The sequence below is a fragment of the Cavia porcellus genome, unplaced genomic scaffold, assembly GCF_034190915.1.
Source record: "Cavia porcellus strain 051 isolate PalLab524CR breed Dunkin Hartley unplaced genomic scaffold, mCavPor4.1 scaffold_5, whole genome shotgun sequence".
Taxonomy (NCBI): domain Eukaryota; kingdom Metazoa; phylum Chordata; class Mammalia; order Rodentia; family Caviidae; genus Cavia; species Cavia porcellus.
The window spans coordinates 8,906,777-8,924,616 of NW_026947488.1; the positions used below are offsets into that span (position 1 = coordinate 8,906,777).

Consider the following 17,840-nt stretch of genomic DNA (forward strand, 5'->3'; position numbering starts at 1 on the left):
TCCAGCAGCTCAAGCGGGCCTTGACAGAGGCCCCAGCCCTGGGACTCCCTGACGTTACCAAGCCTTTCATCTTGTTCATAGATAAACTCAGGGACATTGCCAAAAGAGTCCTAACTCAGGACATTGGCCCTTGAAAGAGGCCTACCTCTCCAAAAGACTTGATTCAGTAACAGGAGTATGGCCCCCCTGCCTAAGAATACTAGCTACTGTGACAATGCTACTTAAGGAGACAAAGAAACTCGCTTTGGGCAAGTGATTTCTGTGGTAACCTCTCACAGTTTAGAGACTCTTATCAAAACCCCTCCTAAAAAAGGCTCTCAAATGCCAGAATTCTACTGTCAAGCCCTGCTTCTAGACCCAGAGTCAATGATATTCAAGACTTCTTCAGCTTTAAACCCAGCCACCCTTATGCCTGATGATGATCCGGAGGAACAAAGGACACCTCTCCATGAGTGTGCTGACATCCTCGAACTGCAGCAGAACCTACAGGCTGATCTTACTGACCAGCTTTTGGGAAATGCCGACAACTGTTCGATGGAAGCAGCTTCATCCAAAACGGCAAACGAGTGGCCGGGGCAGCAGTGACCGCCAAAAAGGAGGTACTCTGGGTTAAGCGGGTAGAGCCTGGCACTTCTGCCCAAAAGGCAGAGCTTGTTGCTTTGACTGAGAGGCTAAAACTAGCCACGGAAAAGAGGGTAAACATTTTTTTTACTGAAGATATCCCTTTGCTACTGTACATATACGTGGAAGCCATCTAAAAATGCTCCACAGATTCTAGATTTGCTGGCAGCTGTCTGGCTGCCTCAATGGGTTGCTATTCCTTACAAGGCTCACCCAACCGAAGATAAAAAATGGCAACCACATCAGAGGGGTCAACCAAGAAAGTAACTGCTCTGATACTAGTCCTCTGACCTTGTCAAAACCAGTCTACACAAAGAAAGACCTACAGCTAGCATCTCAACTTGGAGTAAAGTCTCCCACCCCAAGGGGCTAATACCAGTTACCTGATATACAAGTACGGTTACTGGAGACACTAGGGCAGGAGCTGTTATACCGGGCTCGCCAGACTACTCGTTTAGAAAAAACTAAACTTGTGGATTTGTCCAGAACTCAGTATTTTATTCCAAAACTCTACAAACTGACCACCTCTTCGAGCTCTAGATGCCCACAGTGCTTCTTAGTCAACTCAGCCAAGAGCTCTGCGCTGGAGACCACCCGACATCAAGGAATTGTTCCAGGAGAACATTGGGAAATAGACTTCATAGACATGGTAAAACTTAATTTACAGGGACACCGCTATCTCTTGGTATTAATAAACACTTTTACTGGCTGGGTAGAGGCTTTCCCTACTAAGTCTGAGTCAGCCTTAGTGGTAGTTAAAAGGCTATCGCATGAGATCATACCTTGATTTGGCCTCCCACTATCAATGGGGTCCGATAATGGCCTGGCTTTCATAGCCAGAGTCACCCAAAAGTTAGCCCAGGCATTAAGAATTAATTAAAACTCCACTGTGCCTATCAGCTACAAAGCTCAGGACAAATAGAACATATAAACCAAAGTCTCAAGGACATTTTAGCTAAGCTGTTTTCAAAAACTGGCGATAATTGGATGAGCCTTCTTCCCTTTGCACTGTTAAGAGCTAGATATACCCCATATGTTTCTAAAATTTCCCCCTTTAAAGCCATGTTTGGGAGGCCCCCGCCATTGGTTCCAAGATTGTCAAAAGACAAATTAGCTAAAATTACTAATCAAGATCTTAAGTCCCTACAGACACTCCAACCTGTGTTGGCCTGGATCCACCAGCTGTTTAGACAAAAACACTTGGACCTGCCTTCAGAGACCAAGGCCTCAAGGACTCCAGTCTTGGTTCGATGTCACCACTGTGACTCCCTTGAACCCTGCTGAGAAGGACCTTTCACCGTGGTGCTCAGTACCCCCACTGCCATCAAGGTAGCAGGAAAAACTGCGTGGATTCACTACACTCATGTAAAGCCACTGGAAACAGCAGACAACGAGGGACATACTCAGTGGACTACACAACAGACTGGTAACCCTTAAAGTTAAAAATTGACTAAAGCATAGTTAGATTATGCTGGTCATGAACTGTTTTAGCTTGCTTGTTTTGATTTTAATAACATTGATGCCGACCTTACACGGCGGCTTTGGTCCCCCTGTAAGCAAAAAAAACCAATTGTTAAAGATCTTTGTATGAGAGCCCCCTTCAAGTGAAGCCAAAGTGTTCTCTTTCCGGGAATCAATTCTGCCCTATATCCTCCCTTTATTGGGACCCCTGGCTGGATTCATTATAGTCATGGCTATAGCCCCTTGCCTCATTAACCGAGTAACCCGGTTTGTGAGGGCCCAGATTTCTCAAGTAAAAGTTATGGTGCTACGTCAACAATATGATCCCTTACCCATACAGGACCTTTAAGATTAAAAGTCATCCACAAGAAAAAGGGGAGAATGAGAGAATCGACTCCCCGTTTGTAATGTAACCCCCCCCCCCCGAGCTATAGAACAGAGCTGTAAGAAATGTTTCACTCCCTAATTCCTCCTTGAGATATCGGAGCAGGACAGGAAGGAATGCATCTGCTAGTCATTAACCACAAGATGTTCTGTCCTCTGTAAAGGTAAAGATAAGTAAAGGAATGTGCTGTTCAAACGAGACCGAGTTGTACCTGGCACTCTGAGATCAGACCAGGACCCTCAGTCTCCATGGTTACTCAGCCCCAGACCCCTCGAATCAGCATCTGCCAAGCCCTGCGCCGTTCAAAATTAACCAATGCGATCTGCTTTTGTAAACCTGCTTGCTTCCCGCTTGTGCCCTTAAAAACCCTGCACAAATTCCCCTCGGGGCCCTCCGCACTCGTTTGCCTGGAGGACCCCATGCGCATGGAAATAAACTTTTTTTTTTCCTCACCAAGAGTTGAGTCCTTGGGGTCTCTTTCCCTGCGGCGTCAGCCCTAACAAGGTCACAGCAGGACAGTAAGACATGGTTAGTACAGCTCGCTGGAGTGAGCTGCTAGTTACAATGTCCCAGGATGTGTAAGCAGAATACACCCCAGAGCCCTGCACTGGGCTTCTGAGGACTGGAGCAGGTTTTCTATGGGACAACCAGAGCTTGTCGTCAGCCTCGGAGTCCAGGATATTTAACAAGGACGGCTGGCACTGAGCTCCTGCTGCCCCGTCCCTGCACACAGCCCACCTGTGGCTACTGTGTGTACCACTTTTTCCTACTTTTTTTTTGATCCAAACTCACTCCTCAGAGCTTGTTTCTTTCCCCTGCCTTTCATAAATGCAAAATCATTTTATCATTTGTACTTGTAGAAGACATGTAGAGATTCCAGCACCCCAAAACCTGACAACACTGGTTGTCAGGACCCCAAACCTTCAACAAAGAACTGAGCAAGATATACAGAAAAGGTAGCGAGGGTACAGGTAACATGAAGATGGAAAGTAACACTCTACAGAATGACGCAAACCAGTAAAGAGGATGGAAGGGGAGGGGTGGGTAGTACCTGAAATGCCCAGATTGGCTTCTACCTCAATTACAATTGACCAATCACAAGCTGACTTGACCTCACACCAGATGTAAATAAAGGATCAGAAACTGGGCCCTTTGACTGCTTGTTACCACATGCAAATGAGGAACTGAGAATAGTGTCACCTGATTGGCCCTGCCAACAGCACCAGATTCCAGTGAACAATTGTACTTTCTGATTGGAGCCTAAACCTACAGTCATTTGGGGTACATGCCCAAGTCTTCTCTTTTTAGGAACTGTCTTGCTCATCTGGTTAGTTGTAGATTTTTTTTTTTTTTTTTACTTTTAATGTAAGAGAAGGAAACTCTCAATCTGCTCAATGTACTGTATGAGTTTGTGTTCTCTAAAATTAAAGGATGAATTTTAGGAACAATGGAGGTGAAGAGCAAAATATATTTATTGAGAAAAAGAAAGCTTTAGTCTGAGAGACAGAAGGGGTCCTGGGATGGGAGTGGGGGGTCTTTTCTAGGGATTTTATAGAACAAAACCACAATATGAGACAGGTCCAAGGTGGGTAAAAATGGGAAATCACACGGTGGGCATGAGGTGGGACAGAACTATGGTCAACAAATAAGATTAATTGCTCACCGCCAGAGGAGGCGGCACATGCCTGTAATCCCAGCACTCGGGAGGCTCAGGCAGGAGAATCACTGAGAGTTCGAGGCCAGCCTGGGCTACAAAGTGAGTTCAAGGCCAGCCCGAACTGCATAGAAACCAATCCTGTCTCAAAAAAAATTTAATTGCTTGGGTAAAATGGACTAAATTGGGGACAAATGGGGAAGCAAGACTCTTAGCAAAGAGGCATGAAACAAAACAGGACTTTGCCTGTAAGGGATTGGGCTAGTGGCTCCTTCTGGCTTCCGCAGAGTGATAGAGACTATTTAGAACACCAATCCTGTTGTTTATGCTTAGGACGTGTTTTACCTTTTGTCTTGAGGTCTGGCCTAGACTGGAGGTGTCTGTGTCCCCCACTAGCCTTCTGCACTGACTCCTTCAAGGGCCTTATCTGACCGCCCATATTATTTCCAGCTAACTGAGCTGCCTGCAGCACTCTGACACTTCGGCCCTGCTGGTCATTCACTTTCCGCAGCCCTCGTTTCCTAACCCCCAGTTGCTCAGATTACACACCCAGGAGCCAGCCACACTTGTGTGTACTTGTGTGACTCAGAGTTTAAGCCATGCAGCCTAGAGCTGAAAGAGAACAGAGGCACTCCGCTGTTCTCTGCTGAGAGCCTACCTAACATCAAGGAATGTTCCTTGGAGCATCCTTAGACCCAAACAAAACAAAACACACCCAGCAGTTCCTCTGTTAAGTGGTTATGTCCAAACAATTTAGTAACTACTTGTGTCCTAGCAAATCCATAGACATTTTAAAAAACACCTAATTCCAAAGAAAATCCAAAAATTTTTTTGTTCTGAAGACAGCACTGTCACTTGCAAATAGTGTATGTGTGCATTGGGCACTGACACCCCTCAAATATGGGAATTGCACGGAGACCACCACCCTCCCTTCCTGACTTGAACTGATTTTCCCGTGGTATTTGCTTTACCTAATGAACTGCCAAAAACCTAGCTTTAAAAAAAAAAAAAGGTGACATCATCAACACGAATTTTGTGCACTGTCAGGTTGATGCCACACAGTTTGATGAAGCCAGTAGTTCCCAAAGCTCCAGCAGACGTCCAGTAGCATAGCTTCCTGCAGAAAGTTCAAATATCCCACAACGCCTGTGTGAGCTCACGCGGACCCCTGTGACACAGTCTGGGAAGCAAAAGCATAGAGCAGTGGTGGCGAACCCATGGCACATGTGCAGCAGAGGCTGTGTGTTATTGCTGATGGCTCTAACTGGTTCACCATCGCCAGTGTAGAAGAAAGTGGATTCTGAATGACACTGTCCTGAGTCTCTCTCCTGGCTCCTAAGTCATGGAGCCGAGTTGCTTCAGGTGTCAGTACTTCAGATGCTACAGCCTAAGATGGGGGTGGGGAGCCTGCAAACTGGGAAAGACGATATTAATATTACAAGACACACTGGGCAGAAGTTCCGGAAACACATGTAGCATTAATACCCCTCTGTATAACACTCATCTGAAGTAGAATCCCCACTGCCTCATTTGTGGTAATTTAATAATGTGCTCTTTGCAGTCTCATTTATGGACTGGAGATTAGCAGGGAACCCGATGAGGTAGGCAGGCATTTTGGTTAGGGCTGGGGGTGCGAAGTTAGACCAAACAGATACAGAACATGCCCCCAAAAAGCTTGCAGGGGAATGCAGGGACAGACAAAAACATAACCACAAGCAGTCACCAGTGCTTCTCCTGAGGTATTTGGAGTATTTTAAAGCTTATGGCTGTCAACTTCATCAGGCCAGAAAGTCTCAGCAAAGCCCCTCCTCTCCCCAGTATTTATGTTTAGGTAAGTGTCACATTTGAAAGAGTAGAGGAAGACAAAAAATTTCCCGGGTAAAATCAACAGCAGAAAAATGAGACCTCTTGCAGGGTGGGGGGTGTGGGTTGCTGGGGGGAATAACTCCGGGGTTACCTTAGTCTTCAGGGAATACTGCCACCAGAGGGGTCAAAAGAAGAGATGGTGACCTCAACCCCATCCACCCACATGAGGATTGTAGGCTGCTGATTTTGGCCACAGAAATGGAATTTCCAAGACACATAGATGAGAAGTGTAAGAGGGTTGATTAGGCAGAAAGGAGACACTCAGACTGGGTCCTTCTCTGTGGCCTTTGGGGTGTCCTCAGTGTGGGTGATCTAGGATCTGTATTTCTACTGTTAGCTCACCCATCTGGCAGGCTGGGTTAGAGTGAGAACAGCCACCTGTGTTCGAGGCTGGGATCAGCAGGTCTTTGGGGGGAAGAGCAGTTGACAGGGGAGAAGTGGGAACTCAGCGCCCCACTGACAGGCTTAGAGCATCTCCAAGACCCTCAGGAGGTTTTGTGGAGTTTCCTAGAAGGGAAAAAGGTGTTGTAACCTCGAATAACTTTTGTGTCCCGTAACGGCAGTTTTTCTTATCAGAACAATTTTAAAATTCCGACTTTCCTCCTCTCCTTCCTTCCTGTCTTTATTTCTTCCATCCTGCTCAGTGCTGGGGACAGGCTGTATGAGCAAAGGCTACAACCCTGAGGACCAGCAGGTCTCTGGAGCAAGGCTCGGGAGACCAGAACCGGAGATAAATGGTCCTGCAGAATCATTGGCCTCTGCTATTGGGACTGCTACTGTCACGGGTGCCATTACACAAAGGCACGTGAGTGTGTGCCAATAAAACTTTATTTACAAATGCAGAGAGCAAGCCGCCTTTGTTTCTCAGAGCAGAGTGCAGATCCTTGCTGCAGAGGAATTCCCAGAGTTCCTCGCCAGTCCAGCTGTAGCATTAGGCCTACAGGGAATGACTCTCTGCTCAGAAAACAAGCAAATAATTGAACCTGGTCCTTGGCCTTTCAGAGTTTCCAACAGGCAAACAAAATGAAATGCACCCTAGAAATACAACGAACAGTGAAGGTCAGGCTCAGAGCAAAAATCCCCACCTCTAATATCGATAAATCCACCTAGGCCTCCCCTGCTTTTTGCTGAAGCACTGGGGGGAGCACCGGGGGGAATGCAGCAGGACTAAAAGCCCGAAGTACTCCAGCGGCTGCTGCTGCACTAGGGACAAAGAGTTCAGGGGAAGGAGCCGGGCGGGGCCTCATTAGCCACAGCAGCCGGAGCCCTGCTTTCTTTTTCCCTGGCCGGCCATCCTCTGCAGTCTGTGCTTTGCCAGCAGAAGGCAGCTCCTGGCTATCTCCTTCCTATTAAAAGAGCAGCACAGAAAGCCCGAAACTTCAGGCATCTCCGAGAAACCAAGAGGGTCAAAGCCAGTCTCCTTATTAGTTGTTATAGCAACACAGAAACTACTGCAGAGCCACTGCAAATGCCATGCAGGCGCCACTTCCCAAGCTGCGGTCACAGCACATCTTCCTGTCCTGTGTGCACCTCACGAGCAGTCAGGCACCCTCGTGCCTGTGTGCGGAGTCTGGAGAGCTCCTAGTGAGGGGAGCAACTCAGGGGTCCCCATCAAATTCTCAGCCCTGGGCCATCTACGAGGCTCATTCTGCTGACTTCCCAGGGGTGTCTGGGATGCAAACACCTGGCTGTTTCCTCCAGGTGCCAAGTCTAACCCGACAGGCACTCACCACTTCTGTCACCCCATGCTTTCATAACATGGGATTGCATACCATTTAGTGTCTGTGTCTGCATTACCTGAAGGTGTTGCTTGAAAATACTGACTTGCAAGCTCTACCTTGGACCTCCTGAATGAGTATCTTTTGCCAATAGCTGAGAAGGCTAATGCAGGGGGTAGGCTGCTACTGTTCAGGACCGTGTAGGCAAGCGGTCCTCAGGCTGACCTTGTGTGGCTAAAATCAGATCATGGTAGACGCAGCCCAGGAGATCCCATTGGACTCTGCCCCTGACCAACTTCCACACCTCCATTCCACACTCAACCTACAGATCATAAAACTGCACCCTGAGAAAAGCAACCAAGTTGCACGGAAATCTGGACACAGATGTCTGTGTCCTGGGGCTAAAGGAAAGGGAATCTTCTTCGATAACAGTGGGGAGAATGAGTGGAGAAAGGGATGGAAAAATAGATTCAAGAAAAAATGGAAATAGAGCTTTTGTAAATGGAAAGGAGCCCAAGGTTTGGAAGGAGCAGGGAGAAAGGGGAGGGGCATGAATGAAGTGAGAATTAAACTGTGTTGTGGGCGCTCTTGCACTCAAAGGCAGCACAGACCACGTGATGCACGAAGTACATAGTATTTAGCTCTGACCCTTGGTTGAGAAAGTTTCTTCTTTCCTTAGGCAGTGAGTCTTGAGATGTCACAGTGTAGACTCAAGAATCTCATTACTTAGATTCATATCTATGAAGTGGCATCTACCACTTCATAGGTAAGAGATCTTGGGCACAGTAACTATATTATTTAGGCATCTTGAGGCTCAGTCTCCCCATCTGTAAAATGGGGAAGATAATTATACTTACCTCATAGAATGACCATGCAGATCAAGTAAGACAGTACAATTGGAAGCTTAGAATTGTGCCTTTCAATAAATAAAAACTGTCGTATCACCCTAAAGAAATCTCTTTTCTATCTATATGTTTGTTCTCCCTAAATACGCTAAAACAAGCCCTCACTCAAAGTTAACTACATCCAGTAACATTTCTGTGCCCACTCATTAACTTGAGATTCGCTTCAGTAATTTCGACTTCATTAAAATTATAATGATTTCTTTAATTCCATTTCCTTTATCTGCTTCAACTTAATCCCCCTGTTGTCTGCCACAGCTCCAGGAATCGGGGAGAATCTTCTGTGAGACGGTCTTAGAAGAAAAGGAAAGGTAAAGAGCTAGATAGAGTCAGAAAAAAAAAAGAACAGTGAGGGAATTATTAAATGCACATGGCAAGCCAAATTTTTAAGAGATGAAAATAAATACACGTGGGAAACGAGGGCTCAGCGAAAGGATGTGGGAGTCACAGAGAACCCAGAGAGCCAGGTGCATCCCGGCCGTTAGCACCAAACCATTCATAGGTCCCTAACCCATTAATTAGTTGTTGGCTGAATTCAATCCTCAACTCTTAAGAAAATACCCTGACCAGCTGTGTCCTTGGAATCCCGGCTAACCCAGATCCAAGAAGTTTAGCTCAGCACACACGGATGTTAGCAGGGCCACCCAGAACTGGGGCTGTGTGGTATTCTGGGAAATCAGGCATCAAACGACACAAATCTTTTTCTGGCTCTTTTTCAGCGGCTAGTGACTTTTTTTCCTCAAAACTCTAAGAAATGATCTTATGGTGAAAATTGTGATTTTCATACCATCAATTGTGTGGGAGGTATAACCTTCCTGTGAAGAAATAATTCAATTACTAGAACAGCACTGTATTCTCCTACCCGTTAAATCAATATGTGTTTATCAAGAATTTAGCAAACAGAGATATATAGACCAACCAGGTAAATGTGAACTGAAGATACACAACAAACATGTAAAAAATATGAAGCTGTCCCACGCAGTGTCTGGGACGTGTGATGGGGCAGGCAATACAGCCATGTGAAATGTTTCACTGGCTACCACGGTTCCTAGTTAGAAGCCCACTGGATTACAGCAGTGGAAAGGACACTCATCATCTCTATTTCCCATGGATGTTAGGAACCCTAACATCAAATGTGCACGACATTCAATTCTCTTGTGGCACTTCCCCAGGGAGGGAGCCCAGGGAACAGTGAGCTTCTCTTTAGAAGTCCTTTGCCACTGGGGGCCCATTTAGCAGGTGGCAGTGTGAATTATAGTTGGACCTTTATATCCCCTTCATCCTCCTCTGGAGACAGGGTCCCTGGCAACACAGCTGGATTTTTGTATCTCTGCATCCCGGGGTCCGGGAGAGGGCTGGGACCTGTCACAAGGTCAGTATAGGTTAGCTTCAGGAATAAGTGGCCTAGGTGTACACAGCTGAATTCTCTCAAACAATGCCGAACCTTCCAGAATGGTGAGGATGTAGAGAAGACTGCATTTCCCAGAATCCAAAGACCTTACAGGTGAAGAATGATCTTTTATTTGTAAATATTTCATGAAGATAGTTCAAATAAAATTAAGACTTTAGAAAGGAGGGGAAAAGGAACTTAAAACTGTAACCTCGTAAACAGCACTACTGGGTCGCTTGATAGAATAGTTCCGTATGGAAAATGTGAGCACACAGAGCAGAGACTCCGTCATAAGGAAGGGTAAACGCGTCATTAGCAAAAAATGGATGTGCCTTGAGCCCGCAATGCTAAGGGAAATAAGTCAGACACAGACGGAAAAATATTTCATGGCTTCTGTTCTATGAGAAACCCAAACTATGAATAAATTAAGGTGCAAAATAATATATGACAGGAAACAGGGAGGAGGCCTTTGAGAAGAGGAAGGGGATCCCGGAGGAGGGGAGATGGGAAGGAGGGAAAAGGCAGGGAAGGCAGAAATGGTCACCTCGCAGTATGCATGTGGGCCAGCTCCCCAAGGTGATTGCATGCTGCCAACGCGTACTCGTAAACAAGGAAACGAAAATCTCTGAACATATGGGTAAGCGTGGGTCAAAGGACCGATTTAACTAATGGGTAACAATCAATTATGGTTTCCAATAGAGAACCAGAGACACAATATTAATAACTGAGCAACAGGCATAGACCAATAACAAATAATTAAGAGCCATTTTATTGTCAATACTGTCATACAACGGAAACACTCAGAAGGAAATCACACAAACCCACAAAAGGACAGATTCAGAGAATCGCAAAAGACAGAGTATCTACAATAGAAAATCACTTTGTGGTATTGACTCCTTTCTGTACAGCTGTCAGGGAGAAAAAAGGATGTTGGCATCTCTAGAGTATGTCTCAATGAGGCTAGGACTTTTATTTAAAAAAAGAAAAAAAAGGAAAGGAAAAATATGTATCATATTGCAGAGTTTCCCAATGACCGTGCAATTAGCCGGTGTTTTCCAAGTTTCTCCCCTCGGCCGTGGCTTCCTTGACTGTCGTCCTGTGACCTCCCTTGTGGACGTGTGGCTGACCATCACAAGAGCGCTGAGGATTCTTGGCAGCTCCTGTCAGTGCTCAGATCGGTAGGCGGGAAAAGTCTCTGTTCGATGAAGCTTCAGAGGGCTGGTAACATCTTTCCCAAAGAGAACAGAAAAGCAACAGTTATGTCTCATCAAAGCCTATGATCAAGTTAGGGACAAGCATCTACTTAACAGAAACAAGTTAAGACCCTGCATGGGATATTTCTCCTAGTGTCACTCATGGGGATATACAAATATGAGTCTGGAGAGATCCCACAATTAACATATCATCTGCATAGGACATTTGCACTCTGAACTCTGCATGACCATGAGCAGACACACTGCTCTTTAATTTTTCAAAGTCAGGGTATTTAGAGACAAGATGCAGAAGCACAGGACCATGGGAATTTGACAGGGACGCTTTTTGCAGGTTTCACCAGAAAGAGGACAATCTTACACTTCAGGGCATCTTCTAAATGTAAAAAAGAGCATCTTGAAATCTATTTAGTCTTTTTTCTTTTCTTTTCTTTTCTTTTTTTAATTTCAGGTTTGGGTTCCAAAGCGAAGCCAAACACCGCGACACAAAATCAGCCACATTTCTTACATAATGAGTGAGCACCAAGCCAATAAAACTTTATTAAGGGAAACAGACCGCAGCCAGGACTCCCCCACCCCAGGCTGAGCCTTCACATCCCTGTAGGCACAGAGCCTGGATTTTACCAAACCAAAATGTCTTCCTGCCACCTGCTGGCTAAGGGTTGCCACAACCGGAAACATTCACACTGCAGTACCAGGGGAAGGGCTCCCAGGACTGAGCAGAACAGAACTGGCAGGCGAACCTCGGTGTGCAGGGCAGGCATCCAGGGAGCACAAGACACAGTGAGACCAGGCTGTGGCCCGAGCAGCTGACACAGCATCCTGCACTCAAAGCAATTCTATTTTCAATCATCAAACAAGCAGAACCATGGATGGTGCCTTGCGGCTCTCAAGCTCAAGTTTCTGTTTTTCTGTTATCACCATCATCCCTGACCAAGATCAGCATTCATTTCTAGGCCCCTCTGGTCTTCGTTCCAGAAGCACGGATGGAGGCAAAGAAGCCTCACCTTTCCCCTACGGAATGAGAAACAGCACATACACTGCCCTCCACACAGTATTACTGAGCACTAAAAAACTCCAAAGCCTTAAATAAGTGAGTCCAACTACAACACCAAACAAACACAAATACGGTTTCCAGGACCTTGCAAGCCTCGTGGTAGAACCAAAAGCCAATGACACATCCATCCGATCTGTCGGTGACGAACTGCCCAATGACAGCGGTGATCATCAAAGTGGCCCGCATGACTGGGACTCACTCCCAGCTCCAGCCAGCACGAGTAGGGTCTCTATTCCCCCTCCATCGCACAGACCCTCTGGCACAGGGAAGCTGCACTAAGGCGGGGAGCCCTGGGAGGGAACATCGCACCATCTTTATTACAGTTTGATGTAACGGTCCCTGCAGGGAGCACACAGCGTGCAGAGTCAGTACAAAGCCCTCTGGTCAGGTGAAAAGCCCTTCCCGTGCTGTCAGCCAGAGGTCCTCGCTCTGTGAGTTTTCACAGAGAAGACTAACAGTGTACACTTGGGGTCCGATCGAAGTGAAAACACAGCTTCCAGCAGGATGGCTAACGGCCAGTCTCAGGCTCAGTTTGAAAACTATATCCAGCTTAAGGACTGGAAATGGACTGAAGGACTTTCCGTGCCCCCTCACAAGCAAGCACGAGGCTGGAGCCCACACCTGGGTCCAGACATCCTGGCCTGCAGAAGCCCAGGCTTCAAGGGGGGGTGGAACTGACCGTCCGTGTTCACGTGACTGCAGGCTGCCCCCAGAGGTGCCAGTTTCCTGCTCCCCTGGAAAGGGAGGAGAAAAGTGGGCGCAGTCACCTGCTGCAGCATGCGGTAAGCACGGTGCCCTCTCCGACAAGGCCTGCGTGCTCCTTGACCCTCCCTGGGGCCTGCCGTCCCCCACCACCCACCTCCACTCATTTCCTGTCCCGCCTGGAATCCCCGTGTGAGTTCGCCACCCTGGCTCATCCATCCTCTCCTTGAATGCATCAGGTCTGCCTCTAACCCTTCTCCGTGCTGCTGTTCACACACTGTATGCGAGTGTGAGATTCACACCCGTGCACAAGAGTAACTTCTCACAAGCAGCTGCTTGCATAAAGCAGCTGCCCAATGCCCACTGACTGGGTAATGTGAGGGAGCAGAACCGATGAACACAAAGACAAAACTCTGAACCCTAACTGTGCACTACCTCGGTGGGTGTGGGTGGGTTACTTATACTTCAAGCTCCCAGTGTTTAGTAGCAACTGAGAGGAAAATGAGACCCCACAGAACCGATCTGGACTGTAACAGGACCGTGTATATCAGGTGCCTACACAAAGCCCAGTGCACAGCGGGTTCTCGGAAAGAACAGCTTCTAGAAATATCCTCACTGGGCATGGCTTTCCCCGTGGAAGGGGCAGATGTGGGGCTGCAGCCTTTCACGGGTGGCTGTCCCTGTCACGGGTGGAATGGCTGTCACGGGTGGAATGTCCCTACTTGTTTATTTCCTAAAGGAAAAAGAGAATTAACGCTCAAATAGGTTTACAGGGTTTTAGAATAAGTAAATTACTGGCTGCATGATATACCCAAGCGTTGAAAATATCATCAAAAGAGGTATTGAGAGGCAGCGTCTCCCGTAAGTTTGCTTGAACACAACACCTTTTATGGGGTCGGGGTGCTACCCGCCAGGTTAGCGGTCCCCGAAGCACCTTTGGAAACGCTGCTCTTATCCTTTATTTCTAACAGAATCCTGTGGATTCGATGTTCAGTAAACATTTGTTGAGTGTTTGTTTCTCTTTCACAAATTTCTTCTGATTTTCATTCAAAAGCCACTTCCTATATGGATTTCATAGCTGCCTTCCATACGGAGAATTTCTAAGTAAAAATCAGAAAGTGAAGTGGGACAAGCATTGTAGATTAAACACTGTACATCTTTGTGTAGGTGATGTTTGTCAAAACGGCCGCCTCCCTCCACTCATGAAAAACGGTAAAACAATGGTAATTCCAAACTCTACCAGTGGGTGGCGCTCTAGGACTAAATGTGGGGAGGAAAAAACAATCTTTTTTTTTTCTCAAACCGGTTTGGTAAGTTCCCCTAGAAGGGTCTGTATGATTTCTAAGATTAAGCTCCAGATCTGCCAGGAAACATCAGCTTGTACTCTATCAAAGCAGGTGACCTGACTGGAGGAATTAAAGCCATAAACCTCAGCAAAACAGAAATTATATCTCAGGGCAGCACAGCAGTACCAGGTCATTCATTTGCTCAATTTCAATTTTTTTTTAAAGGTGGTGAGTGGGCAAAGGAGGAAAGAGGCAGAAGGCTCCGTACACACATCTCCTTCCTTATCATCAATAACCTCTTCCGCTAAGATAATTTTAGATAGACTGTGCAGATTTAAAAGTTCAATAATTAGAATTTTTCTTACTTTCCATTAGAAAAAGAAAACCAGTGTCTGTAACAGCACTGAGGTAATGAAATATGTTTTAAGAATATGTAAATGTATTTAAACAGAAGAGAGGGAATAAGAATGAGTAACAGTCTTAGTAGCAGGTATGTGACAAACATTGGGATGCTATGACACAAGCACCGCCAGTGTTTCTGAAGCACCTGTGACAGCCTGGTCTAGCCCCGCTCCCGGAGGAGCGCTGTGCGAAGGGAGGCTTTTTGTCAGTTACTAGCAGGGCAGCCCAGCACTCAGCTACTCACGTTGGATCCTGCTTTGCAGCAGGGGCTCTACACAGCCCCCTGCTAGTGAGCCCAGCACAGAGGTGGGGAGACGAGACCAGACACTCAGGGCTGCTTCACAAGCACCTTCCTTCACCAAGCGCTAGGGAAGGCGACTCCCTGCCAGGCAGCAGGATAGGATGCCAAGGGACAGATCCTGGCACCCTCTGCCGCCTGCGTGGACTTTGCTGCACCCTGGAGCAGCTGGCCGTGGGCTATGGAGCCACACCATGAAATGGGAAATGCAGACTCTCCTAGGGGATACCAAGGAGGGGTCACAACCTGCACATAATTGGAGATAAAAAAGACCCAAGAAGGGAGGCGTCCTGCCATCTGTGGCACCACAGGTGTGACCAGATATGAGCAAGTGTGGGGAACCACCCGGAAGACTCCTTGAAAGAAGATCAACTGTCTCCACTTTGGATAAACTCGGCCCTCTCTCCACATATCGATATATGCAGAGCTGGCCAGGCCATTTCTTTGTCGCTTCGATTGGCTTTAAGCCATGGAAACTGGGCTGGCTGGGGAGCTGATGTGTAACCTTTCAAGCAAGAGGACTGTCACTGCTTCCCCACCCAGTGACTCCCAAAACACTCAGCAGAGCCAGGTGGGATAAAGAGCCACCTCTCCACGGTGCTGGCTGGGACTGAGCTCCAGATAAGAGGCCATGACTTCCCAGGGCAAAAACGTGGACATCAGCACTGCAGCACTGACACCAAACATTAGCTATTACCTCCGTGGTGCTATGAGGACCACTCTTCCTGCATTTCTTGCCCTCTGCATGTTGCAGAGGTGATCTCCAGCCTTCTAGCTACTCCAGGACACTCACATATTTCTTGCCATTCTCACTGTCACTCACCCCTGAGCCACTGCCCTCCTGGAGAACTAATAAAGCCTGAGTTGGTCCTGGGTTGTGGCCTTCGTTCTGGTGAACTTTCATCCTGGCTGGATTTAGGATCCCTTAACTCCTCATAACGATATATGTCTGTGTGTGTGTGTGTGTGTGTGTGTGTGTGTGTGTGTCTTTATTCTCTCCTTGTATTGCACTGGAAGTGGTACACTGTAATTAACTCACTGGAATTCTGGTAACTTTTCTATGGGATCACAATTATAAAACTTCCTGGACTGAGCTGAGGATCGGAAATCCTCTCTACAAACAAGAGTGGACCAGGTCAGGGGAAGGGCACAGCATCCATCCGGGGAGAGATGACCATTGGGGAAAGCTGAATAGAAGCCAAGGTGATGTGAATGTATATAAATGACCAAGACCTTGTGTTCTGTGGCCGTTGGTTCACTCCTGTGTCACCGATCCAGTGAGGTTTTGTGTGTGACCTGGGTGTGAGCTCCTGTTCTCTCTTTCAGGTTTGGGAATATTGCACCTCATTGGTGCAAAAATCCTTTGGCGGGTTCTCCCACATAGGTTTGTTTGTTGGTTTGCTTATAGATTTCATAGTCGTAAGCTCTGCTTCTACTGTGAGGTGTTAAATGACATATTTTGTGATATCAGAAAGGGCCTGAACCAAGTTTAACTATTCTTGTTCTTTCCCGAATGAGCAGGTCTGTACCCCACTGCAGAGTTCCCTTTTCTGGAAGTGGGTTCGTTGCTGTTTACTTGAGTCACACAGCAGAGCCAGAAGCCAGGACTCCCTGCCTTCTCCCGGGGCCCTGTACCCTGGAAGAGTGGGTCCGAAGGGATCCAAGCAGAGGCACCCGGAGGACTCATTCCAGCAGCTGGCTGGTCCCACCCTCAGAGCTCCCTTCCCCAGGAAAGGGAGAAATGCCATGTGCATCTGTAGCAAGCTCCCTAGGACACTGAGGGTGCTACTCATCAGTCTGCCCTACCACACAGTCTCTCCAAGCCGGGACCCAGATCTGCACCCAGACTCAAGCTTTTCACAAAGACAATTGCTCAGCCGTATCCTCCAGCTTGAGCTCTAAAATTTTGAGGACTACGAACACAAGAATCTACATTTTAAACAATTTCTCCCAGGACATTGTGATAGTTGCAACTATTTGAGGACCAGGGCTCTTGAGGAGGAAGTGCCCCATGTCCTGAGGCCTTGAGGAGTGCCCTCACAGGGTGGGGGGCTCGCTCACCATTGTGGCACGCAATGGGGGTGACTGTGCAGGGCCCCACCCAGCCACGCCTGCAGCCCCGCTCACCTTGCAGACGGTAGAGCTGGCCCGTGCTGTGCTGGCGGGTGATGTGCTGCCAGTAGGCGCTGCGAGGCAGGGGCACCACGGTGCCCAGCGAGGCCGCCCGCTCGCTCATCTTCATCTGGAGCTGTGGTCAAAGGAGAGAGAGTGGTTTGTCAGCAGTGCTGGGGTCCAGAGCGCCCTGCCTGGTGAGGGAAGCAGAACTTTAGGAGCTTCCGAGCTGTGGAAGGAGCTCCGTCACATGCCCCAGGTAGGGGGACAGCCAGTCTCCACTTACTCCACATCATGCATTCCTCACCCTGCTGGCAACAGTGCATTGCTGCTGCCCTGGGGACTCCCCCCAGCTCTGCCCAATCCCTGCAGTCCCACCGGGGCTGAGCTCTAGGGTCCGCCATGACCATGCCAGACCAGTAAGACACAACCCACAAGCCATCTCTTAGAAACTTGAGGGTGAACCCATGGGGGTGCGCCGAGGATTGTGGCTGTTTTATTCCTGGCTCTGCCCCCGGGTCTAGACTACTGATTACACATATAGGCGTGCAGTAAATACTTGTTGAACTGAAGGAGGTGTCCTGTGGGGGCGCGGAGAGGCAGCAGACAGGAAGGAGAGTGTGACAGTGAATAGAACCCTCTGAATGAAGCCAGCAGAGAAGTCCCTCCTGCACGCAGAGGCGGGTGAGCCAGCTACTGCTCTTCTGTTTAAACTGGTTGGAGGTGGGTACTCTGGCACTTTCATCACACAAAAGCTCTGTCTGCTAGGCCAACT

At 47.7% G+C, this 17,840-nt stretch overlaps 1 protein-coding gene across 4 annotated transcripts in view; it reads right to left on the reverse strand.

Annotated features, from left to right (window-relative positions):
• Positions 1-10,743: 10,743 nt before the first annotated feature.
• Positions 10,744-17,840, reverse strand: part of Dok5 (docking protein 5) — a 149,444-nt gene continuing 142,347 nt past the window's right edge. For all 4 annotated transcript variants that reach the window (XM_003463651.5, XM_063248127.1, XM_013145651.3 and 1 more), the window contains exons 7-8: positions 17,081-17,201; positions 10,744-11,225 (exon numbers count right to left, since the gene is read on the reverse strand). In XM_003463651.5, coding sequence (XP_003463699.1) covers positions 11,161-11,225; positions 17,081-17,201 — 186 coding nt within the window. In that variant the 3' untranslated portion in view covers positions 10,744-11,160. The remainder of the gene's footprint in view (positions 11,226-17,080; positions 17,202-17,840) is intronic.